At 38.1% G+C, this 16,978-nt stretch overlaps 1 protein-coding gene across 6 annotated transcripts in view; it reads left to right on the top strand.

Annotated features, from left to right (window-relative positions):
• Positions 1 to 386: 386 nt before the first annotated feature.
• CCDC186 (coiled-coil domain containing 186) overlaps positions 387 to 16,978 on the top strand; it is a 62,228-nt gene continuing 45,636 nt past the window's right edge. For 4 of the 6 annotated variants that reach the window (XR_005380635.1, XR_005380638.1, XM_038578854.1 and 1 more), the window contains exons 1-2: positions 10,965 to 11,651; positions 16,313 to 16,439. Coding sequence is in view for 3 of the 6 variants with exons in the window: in XM_038578854.1 (XP_038434782.1) it covers positions 11,026 to 11,651; positions 16,313 to 16,439 (753 nt within the window). In the remaining 3 variants the exon portion in view is untranslated. Of the gene's footprint in view, positions 616 to 957; positions 1,159 to 10,964; positions 11,656 to 16,312; positions 16,440 to 16,978 lie in introns of those variants that run through there. The other 2 variants (XM_038578856.1, XR_005380637.1) reach the window with 2 other exon arrangements.

Below are 16,978 nucleotides of genomic sequence, written 5' to 3'. Positions count from 1 at the left end.
AACTGTCAGGCGACCAGGTAAACTGCTCCTGCTGATGCCGCCCAGGTCAGGTGCAAGGTTTGCGCATCGGAGCAAGGAAGTCACAATTTCGAATTCTTTTATTGCTTTATGCCCCTGACTAATACGAGAGGGCTCAAGGGTGAGGTGGGCTTCTATCCAATGAGAGCGTCCTGGCTTGGGGCGGGAGAGACAGGACAGGACTAGCAGGACCGCCCGCGAGCCGAGCCAGCCCGGGCGTGGATGCCCAGCGCGTCTGAGCGCGGGGCTGGGGACTCCGGGGGCAGGAGGCGGCGCCGCCCTGGCCCCGCCCACCGAAGGTGCGTTGCGTCACACGGCCCGCGACTCGCCGATTGGCTCCTCCAGGGAGCCCCGCCCCCTCAGCTGTAGCGGGGCCGGCTTCGGCGTCGCCGCCATCTTTGTTGATGTGTCAGCTCCGCGGGGGTTTGGGGACGCGGAGACGGAGGGAGCGCGGTGTCGGCCCTGCCCCTGGTCGCTGTTCCCCGCGCCCCGTTCCCCGCCTCCTGGTCTACCGGAGCCCACGATGGAGAGATTAGGCGTTCAGCCGGAGCTTCAGCGGCCTCGTTAGGGGCGCGGCCCGGGGCTCGGAGAAGTGGGGTGAGTGCTTGGCCGCCCGGCGCCGAGAGTCGCGGGGTCTGGGCGGAGGGATGCTCACCGCCCCCGCGGCTCGGCGGGTCCCGGCTCGGCTCGGCGCCTGGCCGGCCTGCCCCGGGGCCGGGAGGCCGGCGAGCGCTGGGGGGCGCAGTTAGGAGTCCCTCCCTCCGTCGGGGGCCGCGGCCGGGAGCGGGGAGCGGGGCGCGGGGCCGGGGCGCGGGGCTCGGAGGGGGCCACCGCACTGGGGGCCGATGGCCTGGCCCCTCCCGGCGCGAGCGGCAGCCGAGCCCCGCCTGCTCGGCCAGATTTCGTGTACTCCATCGCCCGCCTCTCTCTCTCCCCCAGGTTGACTGTGGGTCTTGTGTTTTCACTGTTGGGGCGACTCTTTACAAACACTTCTTCCGTCACTGTGATCTTAAGTAACTTCAAGACGGTTCTTTGGGATTTTTTTTTTTTTGGGGGGGGGTCTCCCGAGAAAAGAGTGTTCTTGGTTTTTATGTTGCCTTTACTTCCAAGGACATCGAGGGATCCGACGAGCCCTGGCCGGTAAGGACATTTCAAATTCGTGCCTATCAAACTCCGAGCAAGGAGGGGAATGAGAAAGCCTTGCACGTCCCCTACCCCCCCCCCCCCCCCCCCCCCCCCCCCCCCCCCAGCAAGCCCGGGTAGAGCGCAGGTGCCACGAGCGCTTAGCTGTTAGCAATTCAACAACTGCAGCTAACGTTGACTTACGTCTTGGTTTTTGTCTCGAGTAAAGGAGCCTGGATTTGGATTCGGAGCGCCTGGATTAGAATCTGCCCCCCCCCCCCCCCCCCCCGCCTTTGACCTGCTCGTTTTGTTACCTTATGGGGGTTAGTCTAATAAAGATAGTGGTGTATAGTGCCAGGCGCTTGGCAGTTTCCTCCGTGTGTGTTTGTGTGTGTGATGTGCCTTGATGCTAGAGCGTTTTTTACTTGTTACCGAATGATGGCCTGGAAGTTTTTTTTGTAAGAAAAGCGTGCCGTAAATCAGTGGAACAGTATTTCAAAAGATGTGCTGGTAATCAAAAAATTTCAAAAAAAAAAAAGAAAAAAGATTGTGTTGGTACACTAATCGTGGGTGTAGCTTTCCCAACTACAGACTACAACTTTCTATTTGCACAGTTGATCTCGTGGGAAAGATTAAGGTTCAAGAGGCGTTGACAATAAAACTGAACAATCTCCGTGTGAATAAGGCCTATTTAGTCTCTGTACAACTACTTTTCAACTTTTATTCATCATTACAAAAATAGAAAAGTGATGATTGGCCTCGTTTTTTTTTTTTTTTTTCCTTTTCAGTCTTTCATTTTAAAGTTCAGTGAAGGTGTTGAGTAATTCGCAAATCTTACAAAGAACTAAAATTCCTTTTTACATTGCAGCAGGCAAACATGTATAAACACTGAAGAATCTACCTGGAAATTTCGTTTATCCTGGAAATGCATGGATAGTGTTTTTTTTATTTATTTATTTATGATAGTCATACAGAGAGAGAGAAAGAGAGGCAGAGACACAGGCAGAGGGAGAAGCAGGCTCCATGCACCGGGAGCCCGACATGGGATTCGATCCTGGGTCTCCAGGATCGCGCCCTGGGCCAAAGGCAGGCGCTAAACCGCTGCGCCACCCAGGGATCCCTGCATGGATAGTGTTTATGTCGATGTTATTATTCTTGAAACATTATCAAGTTCAGAATACTAGCATATAAACGTGGAGATTTCTTTAAACAGTGAAAGTTCAAGAGAGTGTCATTGGTGTGTCCCAGTCTTACTGCTAACACGGTATATAGCACAGTAACTACTTTGTAAGCTTTTAGTTCTTTCATCCATAAATCCAAGAGTTTTCCTTTAGTGCTATTCAGTGAGAGCCTAACTGATGGCAGTTGCTTTGTATATTAAGTTTAAAAACATGTTTACAGCTACATGCTGACTTCATCAAGTGAAGGTAAAACAGCACAGAATACTTTTTTTTACTTAAATTCAATTTGCCAACATACAGTATAACGCTCAGCACTCATCACATGCCCTCCTTAATGCCCGTCACCCAGTTACCGTATCTCTCCACCCACCTGCCCTTCTGCAACCCTTTGTTTCCCAGAGTTAGGAGTCTTTCATGGATTGTCTTTCTAATTTTTACCTGCTCAGTTTCCCTCCCTTCCATTATGGTCCCTTTCAGCATTTCTTATATTTCATATATGAGTGAAACCATATGATAATTGTCTTTCTCTGATTGACTTATTTCACTCCGCATTATACCCTCTAGTTCCATCCATGTTGATGCAAACGAAGAGATAATAGGTTGAAGCAGCCTCATACAGAAATTTAGAAAAATCGTCTTTGCCTTTGAAGAATGACTGGTAATCTGTAGAAGTTTTCCACTAACAATTTTTTTTTAATTCTTTATTCATGAAAGACACAGAGAGAGAGAGGCAGAGAGACATAGACAGAGGGAGATACAGGCTCCATGCAGGAAGTCCTGATCCCGGGACTCTGGGATCACGTGCTGAGCCAAAGACAGAAGCTCAACTGCTGAGCCACCCACTATCCTTCCACTAATAATTTCAGGTTAAAGTGAGAATCCTTGACCTCGAATTCTGTTTGTTTTTTTCTTTCAGTAAAATTTAGGTTTTTCTTTTATCCCTTATTTCCTGCTTTAAATAATAAAACTGAGGGGCACTTGGGCGGCTAAGTGGGTTAAAGCATCTGACTTATGCTCAGGTCATGATCTCAGGGTCCTGAGATTGAGCCAGCATCTGACTCCCTACTCAGCAGCGAGAGGAGTCTGCTGCTCGCTCGCGCACATGCGCGCACCCACTCTCATCTCTTTCTCTCTAAAATAAAATCTTAAAAAAGTTAAGCTGATTCTTGAATTTCTCATAAACGTTCACTGGGTTTAGGATATTGCAAATGTTAATATTTAGTGTTTTAGGGCAACACTGGGAGTTATAGATCATTTACATTTACAAATAACCCTCTAATCTTATTTTTTTCAGACTTCTTGAACTTTATTTCTTAGCTACTGAGATTTTAAAAATCTATTAGGCTAAGAATTAAACAGAAGGAAAGATATCGACATGAAGGGGCAATAGACGCAAAGTCAAAATTAAACCCAGCAAAGGAAAGTGTTGATTGGATTGTGAGTGTATTTGTCATTAAGACACATGAACTAATAGGTTGGTATAGGGGTGATTATGGAGTAATTACTTAATGAATAATTTTTTTGGTAAACTTTATCATGCCATATTAACTGAACGCAGGCCAAAGGTGGTTTCAAAATTTAAACATTAACCAGAACCTCTTAATAGAAGTCAGATTTACAACTTACCTTTAATTTTTTATTAGTCTTCCTTTTTGAAAAGGGAACTATAGGTCATTTTTTTTCCTTTTATTTTCAGATTTGGGAAAAAATTAGCCAAAAATACTTTTTATATTTTCTGAGACTTGTTAAAGTTTGTATAGTGATCTCTCTGTAGATAGCTTAAAAATATCTTTATTAACAGCTTTCTGCTTTTAAACTTATTGGATGGGTCTAAGTTAGTAAAATGATAATATGATACATGGTTTGATACTGTGATAGATGGTGTGGCTCCTTTTTTTCCTGGAATTCTGATGAGCCATAATTGCTCTTTTTCCTGTTAATCTGTCACAGGATTTGGTACTCTTTTCAGGGACTCCTGCATCTAATGCCCTGAGTCTGTCTGGGGTTTTGTTGTTTTTTGTTTTTTAAAGACTTTATTTAAGAGAACAAGATAAAGCACAAACAGGAGAGGAAGATAGAATCTCAAGCTGACTCCTCACTGAGTGTGGAGCCTGACTTGGGGCTTGGTCTCAGGGCTCTGAAATCACAACCTGAGCTGAAACCACAAGTCAGACCTTCAACCAACTGCACCACCCAGGTGCCCCGAGTCTGTCTTTTTAACATCTTTTTTTGGTAATGTAGTACACATAACCATAAAATTTACTCTGAGTCTTTCGTGCAAAGCTAAACAATCCCCCACAGGGATAATTGACCTTGGCTTCATACTCTTTAAACTAGTAGAATAAAGGCAACTTTTAAAATTTAGTGATGTTTCACGTAAAGGAAGCTCAAGGTATAAAGGTTAAATTTTACCTAGGAACTTAATTAGAATGTGAGTACTGTACAAAATATTTCTCCCTTTTGATAGAATTTAACCTAGAGTTCTTTGAAATAGGTAATTTAGGGGCAACTGGATGGCTCAGTGATTGAGCATCTGCTTTTGGCTCAGATCGTGATCCTGTAGTCCTGGGATCGAGTCCCACATCAGGCTCCTCAGAGGGAGCCTGCTTCTTCTGCCTCTCACTCTGTCCCTCGTGAGCAAATAAATAAAATCTTAAAAAAAAAAAAAAAAAGCTAGCTTAGTTTTTAAGCCTTTTTTTTTTTTTTTTAATCTGATTTGCATAGATTCACTTTCTGTGAACTTCAGTGTCTGGTATTTTCATCACATGAAACAAAGTTTTCATGTTTCTTACACAGGTTCCTTTCTATTCTATTAGTTTATTCTATGTTTAAAACCTTATCCAGAAAGTGTTTCTATTTTAAAGGTAATGTTCATCAAAAATCAGTTACTCAGGATTGTGATCAGATTATGTTGGATTATAGATGCATTTTTGATGTAATATATTCCTTCTGATTTTAATTGTCATCAAAACTGGTCAGACAGATAAATTATTCTTTTGTTCATGTTGCTTTCAAAGTGTATTTAGGGAATATGTGAAAAACTTGTCAATGTACTTTGCCTGCAAAGGACAGGAAGCCATTATATTGAAGAACAGGACCAGTCTCATGGACTCAACTTGCTTATTGGATGTTATTTGAGAAATATACGGGTGGTATTTGAGATTCACATGATATAGTTTGTAATTTAAAAATTTATAGTTTGTTGTAAATAATATTTATGCTGTACAGAGCCAAATTTTTCTATTGGATTTAAAACATTTACGCATATCTTATATAGCTTCTCAGGGAACACTAACAGATGTTAGTTAAATAACTAACAGTATTAAAATACTGTGACCACAAAGAGTAAAAAATTTAACATAGAGTTTTTTTGTTTTTTTTTTTAAACATGGAGCTTTTATATGTATTGGTCCACAATACCAGAAGGTAAATTCCCTGAGGGATGCATGTTTTCTTCACTGCCATGTTCCCAACACCTAGAATACTGCCTGTGCACAGTACATGTTTAATACATGTTTGGGGAATGAATTAATAGTTGGGAAATATATTTGTGACTTGGTACTTTTGTATGAGGCTTTGTATGAGGCTGTTGCCAAATATCTGTGGATTGGATTCATTTGTATTTGCAGTTTCTTGAGTAAGTTTTTTATTGTTTATATATACTGCTAACTACTAAGAGAACAAGTATTAGTACTCAAAGCTGTTAAAGATAATGTTTTTATTTGTAAGGCTCTTAATATGGAAATAATTTTGTAGAAATGTGAGTTTTTTCATGAAAAAATAAAGGTGGATAACAGAGGGCTTTAAGACAGATAAATGTTTCTTGACCAGTTGCCTACAGCTGATGAGCTCCAGTAAGAGCGAAACCAATTCTCACTTTACTGAAACAGTATTGAAGTGTGAATTGGTCCTGTAGTACTGTCAGAAACAACTCTGAAAAAAAGTGCTTAAATTGAAAGGAATTTTGTGACTGTTAAGTTTTAAATATAGCATTTTTCCCTAATGAGTGAGAGTTGCTAAAAAGTCAAATAACCTGTGGCTTTTTTTTTTTTTAACCTCCAAAAAGGAATAGATGTTGTAATCTATATCATCACTACATCTTCATATGTGAATGTGGATTCCATTTGTAGAAGCACTTATTTAAAACACTCTTGTAAGCAAGTGTCTAGTTTTATATCCTCTTCCTTTAAACTACTCTTAGGCTATTGGATTTTCAGTGATTTTGATAACTACCCCCAAAGAAAAAACTTGGACAACAACCAAACTGGCCTACATCTGTATGGCTAACTGGAGGCCTACAAGAGGGCTCAGCTGACCGTTTTGGTTTTTTTCCCCCTCTAGTTACCTGGTTAATAGTGCACACAATCAAGCTCATTGTGGTGCCCCTCCTCCCCACCAATCTTTTACACTTAATCTTTGGTGATGGCTTTGTTGCACATGTATACATAGATTTTCCATAATCCATTTCCTTTTCTTTAGTGTCCAATTAGTATTCATTTGAGTTTCAGAAAACTAAGTTTGCAAGCTAAGTGGATACCAGATATCAATTTATGTGAAGATTTTTTTCAGAGTCGGGCGTATTATTGAGCAACAGTATAGAAAGTACTTGTTTTTTGAGGTTGAACAGCTTTCTTTAATTTACAGGAGGATAATATATAAAACAGTTTAAGCTAAGGTTATAAAAACAGGCTTTTTTTTTTTAACGTAGACGAATATTCGGAATGAGACAAACTTCTATTGTTTTGCACTGTTTGTACATTGAGTCTCAAATCATTGTATAAACTCAGTGGACCCCACCCTCATTGAGAACTACTGAACAACATTTAACATTTGCAAGAATGAATGTAAATGTAGTAGAGATTATATTTGTTTTATTATCAGGATCATGTTGCTAGAGATTTAAGAGGTTTGTTTAGTTCAGAATGATGTTCCTTCTTACAAGTATGAGATCATTTAAAAAGCTGAAGACTGATCAGAAATGTCACAAGGAAGGCTGTGGCTGTGTGCTTAATGAGTATAAACTCAGTATGTTTTCATTTACATGAGAGTATTTTTGTACTTAAAGTGAGAGTAAATTTGGAGGAAGATGTGGCTTTAAAATTGGACCTTTGGGGATCCCTGGGTGGCGCAGCGGTTTGGCGCCTGCCTTTGGCCCAGGGCGCGATTCTGGAGACCCGGGATCGAATCCCACGTCGGGCTTCCGATGCATGGAGCCCGCTTCTCTCTCTGCCTGTGTCTCTGCCCCTCTCTCTCTCTCTGTGACTATCATGAATAAATAAATAAAATCTTTAAAAAAAATAAAATAAAATAAAATAAAATTGGACCTTTGAATATAATTTGGCTCTGGATAGACTGAAGAGAATGACATTGTAGATGGGAGCAAAGCCATGGAAATGTTAATGTGTAGATTGGAGGAATCTTGAGTAGACAGCTCAGAGACTGGTAGATTATGGTGAAGGCCTAGGGTTTTAGAAATGTGTTGAGAGATAAGATTGGGAAAGTAGGATGACTGGTTTACTGAGGGATTGCAGCATAAAATGGTTTTAGTTTTTCCTTATTGGGTCTCTCATCGTACTGTGTAAAATGCTCTCATCCTTTCCACTTCCCTTTGAAGTACAGTCCCCTAATGTTCTAGTTTGATGTTGTATCTTTCTGCCACTTTTGATTACTAGAGAAAATTTATTCCAGAAATTAAGACAGGTTTCAATCATTTGAAAAATAAAATAAGCAACACAAAACATTAATCACAGACTCCTTGTTCTACCTGAAGAAACGTTGAAGGTATTAGCTTCTAGCTGCTTGGATTAAAGAAGAGGTAATTTGGCTCCAAAATATGTCCCTTTTTTTCCTCTAGCTAGCCCTTTTGGAGTTGGGGGAAGGAGACCACCCAGTGGAGGCAGAATTCTTAATTCAGAAACCTCTAAAAAGGGAAGAGATAGGGCCTCAGTCTGATTCATCTGGTTGCATTTGGTGGTGGTCTCTGTAGAGGTAGTGTGTGGATTTTTTAGGGGCAGTATTGTAGCTTCCTGGTCCCTTCTGCCATCTAGGGCTGGCCCACTTCATAGGGCAGCTGCTATTCCTCTTTGGCAGAGTTATTATAGTATATACTCCAACCCTTTCTCTGGATTGGGTGACACTTGACCTGGTGCTGTCTCAAATCACTTGCCCATTTCATGCAGTGAGATTGAGAAACTGACATTTCAAGTGTTACAGATATGAAGTGATTATATCTGGATTGAGTTGCAGGTAGAGGACAGTGGCAGTAGAAAGGAGGGTATAATTGGAGACATGAAATTGGTAAAAGAATATGAGGACAAAGGAAAAGAAGAAATCATAACCAAGAAAAATGATACCATTGACAATTAACTGGGAATACTCAATTATAGGAGCTATCATTTTGATTTGGCTTTTATGCCATTTTGTGTTTGAGGTTATGGTGGAACATCCATTCGAAATGTCTATATTCAGGTGAAGATTTGTTATCTGTAACTCAACACAGGACTGAAAGTAACTAATGTGGGTATCAGTGAAGAGCTGTTCAAATTATCAAAGTGCTTGAATTCTAAGAGGGAAAATAAATGTTGAAGACTGAATTGTGGAGAATATGAAAGCTGGATAAAAGGATAATTCGCGACAATTAGTGCCTTTCTCTTGACAAAGCATGGCACACAGTCTCTAATGATAAAGTTTCTTCTCTATGCTGGAGAGTCATAATACCTTTATGTATTCTCATTTAAATAGATTCTTTATCATTTTGGTCAGTTGCTGACATTTACTGGTTATGTTTAAAACCATTCATTTTTTGATTGATTTCTAAATTAAGATTTCAAATTCAGCAACACATTTACAAGTTATATCTTAAAGTGACTTAGTTTAGGGAGAACTATATAAGTGGCTAATATCCCTATATGAGAATTATTTTACTTTGTTCTAGATTTTGGAATGCAGCATGCTATGAGGCCTTTTATTAATTTGCTGCATTAATTTGTATTGTATAAACCAAGCCTTTAACACTACTGTGGGCTTCGTCTTATATATAACATGTATGCAGTAAGATAATGATAATTTCTATTTAGTGGTTTGGAAATATGTTAATACAGATGGGTAGTTTGTGGTAGTAGGGCCAAGGTCCATCCTAGCTGATGCTCCAAAGGACAGACTAAACTAAAAACGAGGCGTTTAACAAACTGGTCTGTCTTTCTTAGTAGTATTCTTCCCCATTTTTTGCATTCCTAGAATAATGTTCCTCAAGTAACAGTTTTATCACATCACTTCTGTACTTTAATTCAATACTTGAGAATCTACTATGTGCTAGAAACTATAGTACAAAAGTATACAAGTCTATTATGATTTATTGTCATAAAATTCACTCCTGCAAATCAAAGCATTCAGACCAGCATTTCCATCACAGACCGATGTAAATGTATATCTTTCTGTTACTCAAAAATTTTATATTTGTTTCTTTTTCATAAGTACATCTTCCATTTGAAATTATTTCTTTTCTAGTTTGTCAGAACTATGATGTCCCCCTTTTTTTAATCCAACCTTATATGACATTGATAACCACCCTATATATGCTTTGTTGGTATGTGATGAAAGAAGTTGATAATTGTTTTTCATCAAGATTGCTGGAATATTTTATATTTATCTGTCTTGGGATAATTTTTGGAGTTGGCTAATTTTCAGAAAGTAGCTAAAATAGTAACCTTCATAAACAGCCTAAAAACGTATTCTAGTTGTTAAATTAGTTTTGTCAGTATTTCTTTTATGATCTGGGCAGTGTATGTGGGCTCCATTTGAGTTGCCCTGAAAATTATGTATTCTTGATGAGAATGTTTGAAAGTCACCATGGTATTTTCCTAGATTTTTGCCTGGATAAAAAAACCAAATTCCTATCAGGGATCTTTAATGTCCAAACTTCTTTTAGCTCAGCTTCAGGTGCCTGGGCTGATACTTGTGTTTTGTTATTTTCCTTCTCAGTAAATTTTTATTATCATTAATGTGTATTGTTTTATAATCATTCTCTTGTGTGTCCACTGTTGTCATATTTCCTCAGTATTTTTTTTAATTTTTTTTTTAAATTTATGATAGTCACAGAGAGAGAGAGGCAGAGACATAGGCAGAGGGAGAAGCAGGCTCCATGCACCGGGAGCCCGACGTGGGATTCGATCCCGGGTCTCCAGGATCGCGCCCTGGGCCAAAGGCAGGCGCTAAACCACTGCGCCACCCAGGGATCCCTCAATATTTTCTTACAGACTTTTGAGATCGTCTTTTTCCCCTCATGGAGTTGAAGGAATTATAAACAAGTCAATTGAATTCTAACAATTTAAACTCTAGCTATTTCATACCCAACATCTTTATGGGGGTGTTAAGAAATGCCAAATTGTAGCTAAAGTGAAGTTGTGTGACTCAATTAAAGGAGAAAGAGTAAGACTTTGTAGCACCCTACTGATTGCAGCACACTCGGATTGACTGTGCTACTCAGGTTTTGGATTTTTGCGCTCTTGAAGTCTTAAAAGAGTTACTAGTGGTAAAATTTGTAGTCTTAGTTATTCCACATCATGGAGTTTGTGTAAATACGTATGAGGTCTTGGTTTGAAAAAACTTTAACTTTTTAAAATTTTGATATTTTGACTTTTTTAGATGTCAAACGAAGATCAGGAACAAATTTGAAGAAGTGCAGAGTGAGGTGGTGTCAATCAGCATGTCAGAGACAGAGCACATAGCCTCCATTTCCTCTGATAAAAATATTGGGAAAACATTTGAATTAAAGGAAGACTCCAGCAACTCATTTTCTGGTGATGAAAGCAGCTTAGAAAATGAATCTAAACTGTCATCATTAAACTTTGATAAAACTTCATGTCAGCCTAATGAACATAATGAAATCGAAGCACAGGAAAATTCTATTCAGGATCATAGTGGAGGTGTGGATTCTTGTGCTAAAACAGACATATGCCCAGAAAATTCTGAACAAATAGCCAGTTTTCCTGGTGGAGATTTTACAAAGCAAGTTTTGAAAACAAATGAAACCGAGCAGACAGTAACACAAATATTGGCGGAATTAAGGTCATCTACATTTACAGAAGCAGCAAATCAAAAGACTTACTCAGAAAGTCCCTATGATACAGACTGCACCAAGAAACTTATTTCAAAAATCAAAAATGTTTCAGCATCAGAGGATTTGTTGGAAGAAATAGAATCTGAGCTCTTATCTACAGAGTTTGCAGAACACCGAGTACCAAATGGAATGAATAAGGGAGAACGTGCATTAGTTATGTTTGAAAAGTGTGTGCAAGAGAAGTATTTACAGCAGGAACACACCATAAAGAAGTAAGTTTTTAATTTTGAGGGTTTTTTTTTCCTCTGCCAGTATTAAAGATTGAATTCTTTAAAGGAAGGTATCATTTTGTCCATTTTTAATTCCACAATCAATGGACATGTATGTTGTAGTTGATCAACAAATATGTAATTACCAAATAATTCAGCAAATGTCAAGTTTGATGATTTAATATATGTCTAAATGAATAAATACTAATGTGATTCATTAAAGATCTAGAAGTATTCATAAAGACAACTCATGTTTTTCAGTTTTGAAAGAATATGGAGCAGAATAGTGTCAAAATTATGAGAAATTCAAAAGAAAATGAGAGTCATATAATTCAAAAAGATTTTCTTAAAATTCTTGTTTTAAATTCATTGGTTTTACAAATTAAAATTTAGAGAAGAATTGTTTGGTTATTAGTAATGAGAATGTAGTTAGTTCTAGACTTCCCTTGGATTTATAGAGTTAATGATAGTTCAATTTTGTTTCATCTTTTCCTAATGGTATTATATCCTCTACTTTTATTCTAGATTTTTGTATCTAAGTGTTTCAGATGTTTGGGTAGTCTTTTATAACCTTTAAAGGAAAATAAAATGTACTGACCTTCACTATAAAATACAGACTGATTCTCTTTTTTTAAAATGGTATTTAAGAAGAAACTTGGAGTACAATGTCTGTACATAGAAAAAGGGGAGGAGAAAGTCTCTATACTAGAGGAGGGTGACAAAAAAATAAACCATAATCCAACTATTGCTAGATATGTAACTGGCTTTTAATGATCTCCTTGCTACTAGTGTTTACTCTTTTAGACTTTCTTTCCTTTTTTTTTAAAAAAAAGATTTTATTTATTTATTCTTGAGAGACACAGAGAGAGGCAGAGATGTAGGCAGAGGGAGAAGCAGGCTCCATGCAGGGAGCCTGATGTGGGGCTTGATCCCGGGACTCCAAGATCACTCCCTGAGCCAAAGGCAGATGATCAACTGCTGAGCCACCCAGGTGCCCCTCTTCTAGACTTTCTTGTTCAGTGGATCAGTCTTCCCCAAACCAGCTTAGCCTTCATTGGTTTATCCAGTGAACTTTAATCTCTTAAGTGTCCAGAGCCCTTCTTTTTTTTCTATTTTTTGTTTTTATTTTAGATGATGACAAAATACACATAAAATTTACCATCTTGTTTTTAAATGTACTGTTCAGTAGTGTTAGGTTTATTCACATTTTTGTGCAATCTCCACAGCTTTTTCATTTTGCAAACTGAAGCTTCATACCATTCAACTCCCAGTCCCCTGCCTGACAACCACTGTTCTACTTTCTGTTTCTAAAAGTTTACTCTTGGTACTTTATGTAAAGTGGAATCCTATAGTATTTGTCTTTTTATAACTGGTTAATTTCACTTAGCAGATGTCCTCAAGGGTTATCCAAGTTGTAGCGCCTGTCAGAAATGCCTTTTTAAGGACAAATAATATTTTATGTATATGCCATATTTTGCTTATCCATTCATCTGTCAATGGACATTTGAGTTGCTTCCACATTTTGACTATTGTGAATAATACTGTGAACGTGAGTATATAAATATCTCTTGAGACTCAAGGCCCTACTTACTACTGCCCCAAAACTAGTGGCTGCCACTTCTACTCCTATCCTTACTGGAATGCTGCTATTCTAAATAAACTGTTTTTTTTGTTGTTGTTGTTGTTTTTGTTTTTTTTTTTTTTTTTTTTGTTTTTTTTTTACTTAGAGCATTGGTGCTTTCACCATTGTTGAATTTTTTTAGGGTAATTTCCTCATTTTTCTATCTGTACCTGTTCTTCCAGATCCTTTTTTTTTTTTTTTTTTTTTTTTTTTTTTTTTTTGAGACTGTCTGATGCTTCTTCCCATTCACCTTAGATCTGGACTCATCTTTTGCTTTTCTTGTAAATTGTCAGATGTACATTGAATAATAACAGCAAATACCTATATGTTGTTAATTATGTGCCTGGCACTTCATATACATGTATTAATTCATGGAATCACAACAGTCCCCTGTGGTGTGAACTAACTATTACTCCTGTTTTACAGATGAGGTACCTGAAGCACGGAAAAATTCAGTAATTTGCTCAAGGTCACATGCTAGTAAATGCCCAAGTTAAAATCTGAGCCAAGATAGTTTTTTTCAACGTGGTTATCTGAAATGAACTAGTTAGAAGTTGTTAAATTTATCTAAAAATATTAGGAATGCAATAAAAAATTCCTTCTTGCCGCAGCCTGTCAGAATGGTGGCAGCATAGTACACTGGGGTAAGCAGTTTCCAGAAGCCTGCAGTTAGAAGAGTCCCACTTCCATGTGCAAAACTCTGTTTTGTGGTTCACATCAGCCTCTATGAATCAAACATTTTTCATCTCCGTGAAGGGGACGATACCTGAATTGTTTTATAGACATTAAGGCATTATAAATATATATATATTTTTAACTAAGTTAGTCTTTTGTTATGCACAGAATACTTTTAATTCCAAATACAATGCTTTGTGACTCAGGTTAGCTGTAGAACACGCATTTTTTTTTTCTTTTGCCTTCACTTAATATTCTATAAAGAAAACTATCTTAGTTTGTTTGGCTTAAATTTTCATTAGTGTATCTATTTCCTAGCATCACTATTTACACATCCATTCCTCTATTTTCTTTTTTTTATTAATTAATTAATTAATTCATTTATTTTTATTTATGATAGTCACACAGAGAGAGAGAGAGAGGCAAAGACACAGGCAGAGGTAGAAACAGGCTCCATGCACCGGGAGCCCGATGTGGGATTCGATCCTGGGTCTCCAGGATCGCGCCCTGGGCCAGAGGCAAGCGCTAAACTGCTGCGCCACCCAGGGATCCCCCCATTCCTCTATTTTCTAACATCAGTGTGTTGTCCAAGGTCCCAACCAGAATTCTTAATTAAGAACGGTTAGTTGTGCATCGGATGTGACAGTTTGAGGGTTCGCTGCTCTTCTACTTCTGCCTTCGTAGATTGCTTACTTGTAAACTACAGCCAGGATCCTTTGCTTCAGGTAGTTTTCTGCAACAGCTTGAGTGTACACCAAATCAAATAAATAATCTAAGTTAAACCACTGTGCCAAAAAGGCTTGAAGAAACTTGCATGGTATGTTTTTCTCCTTCCCAAGTATTTGCATGATTTGCTTTCTTGCTGTGGTCCTGTGTTCCTCAGAGAGGCCCACCGGGACTACCTTATCTACATTCACTGCCTAATGTAGATAAGGGCGCCTGAGGAGCTCAGTCAGGTGAGCGTCTGACCCTAGGCTGCACTGGTGATCTCAGGGTGGTGATATAGAGCCTGTTATCCAGCTCTGAGCTCAGTGGGAAGTCTGCTGGAGATTCTCTGCCTCTGTCCTCCTCTGCCCTGCCGCAGCATCATGCGCAGTCTCTCTCTCTCTCTCTCTCTCGCTCTCTCTCTCAAATAAATACATCTTAAAAAAATAAAATAAAATCACTGCTCAAGTCGCTCTCTGTCCTCTTGCCCTCCTTTACTTTTTTTCTTTTTTACTTAATAGGACATGATCACTGCCTGACATTTTATTATATTGTGTCTATTTTCATCTTCTCCCTTTGAATATAACCACCGTGAGGGCAGGGATGGTTTGCTGACATAACTTTTAGCACACTGAAGAATATAGGTACATAGTAGGTACCCAATAAGCATTTGTCCAGTGAATGAGCATCTTCGAAGAAGGGAAAGGCCTAGACTATGGAATTAGACCTGGGTCCAAATCTCACTTCAGCCACTTAGTAGCTGTGTGACCTGGAACAAGTGCTGGGCTTCAGGTTTTTTGCTTTTTTTATTTCTTAAAATTCATAAAATAGATAATTTCATAGGCTTCGTAATTTCATAAACCTGAATATTAAATGAAATTATGCACTTAAGGATAAACCTAGTGAATAGTAATTGTGCAATAAGTATTAAGTAATAGTTATTGCTTTTAATAATTCAAAAATACTAGTTGTTAACTTCTTGAGGTATCTTATGTCAAAGTCCTGAATACTGCACAGGTAACTTTTAAGGCTTTATTTATATTTTTCTAGGGGACTCAAAATGAAATTTCTGCTTGAACTTTTATATTTTTTAATTTTATTTCAGTGTCTCTTGTAACTATCATTAGAACATCGTTGAAATATTCTTAAAATCTAAATAAAGCAAGATTTTTCACCCTCAGCATTATTGACATTTAGGAGATCACTCTTTGGTGGTGGGGGTGCATTATAAAATGTTTAGCAGCATCCCTGACCTCCACCCAAAAGAATCTAGTAGCAATCCCCCCACCTCTGTTGTGGCAACCAAAAATGTTTCCAGGCAAATGCCTGGAAGGACTTTGCCTCAGGTTGAGAACCACTGACCTGGAGGAATTCAAATACAGAAGGGATGAAGTACATAGCTGAGATACCCAAAGTGGTCAACTTAAAAGAATATGGTTTTCTTTATCTGATTATATTTCACTTGATTTGAAATATGCAAATTTCTGCAAGAAGTTAATAGCCTGACCACCAGAGAATGTTCTATAAAATACAATGTCTCATTACAAAAGTATTACTTAGGAATGTTGATATATTAATCATAAGTATATCTAATCTGCAAACACTGTATTTCACATCTCCATTTTTAATTGTGTTTTACTTATACTGCTGTTTTTGTATTTAGATTAATTAAAGAAAATAAGAAGCATCAGGAGCTCATCTTAGACATTTGTTCAGAAAAAGACAATTTAAGAGAAGAACTAAAAAAAAGAACAGAAACAGAGAAGCAGCATATGAGCACAATTAAACAGGTAAAAAGGCAAAAAATCTTTAAACACTATACTTCAATTTGTAAATACCTTCCTGAAAAATCTATGTATAAATTGAAATTCTGTAAGCTAAATTGTATTTTAAATTCAGAGGATTGCTTGGTATATAAAGCATTCTTTTTTTTGAAATGGGAATCATCTGATTTTTTTTCTCGTGTAAAAATTTATATTTTTATAGGATATGTGTGAGTGTATTCTATATGTAATAGAAATCTGAGGAAGAAAAGATTTGATTTGGCAAATAGACTTTCCACTACTTAAAGAAGAAGCAATATATACCTTATATATTATATATATAATATATATATATATTATATATATATATATATCCAGCATTAGAATATTTTTAAGCTTATAGTTTAAGATGATTCCATTCTCAGTGTTACTGTGTACTATACTGGAAAACTGGCTCTCTTTCAGAATTTTATCTGGCTAGCTAGCTTCTCCAGTTTGTCTTTCCTCTTTTTCTTTCCTTTTTAAATTTTTAAAAAATGAATTCTGATGTATGGATCAACAAAGTG

This window comes from Canis lupus, chromosome 28, assembly GCF_011100685.1.
Source record: "Canis lupus familiaris isolate Mischka breed German Shepherd chromosome 28, alternate assembly UU_Cfam_GSD_1.0, whole genome shotgun sequence".
Classification (NCBI taxonomy): Eukaryota; Metazoa; Chordata; class Mammalia; order Carnivora; family Canidae; genus Canis; species Canis lupus.
The sequence above is the reverse complement of the archived record's forward strand: the minus strand, read 5'-3'. Positions and strand labels throughout refer to the sequence as shown.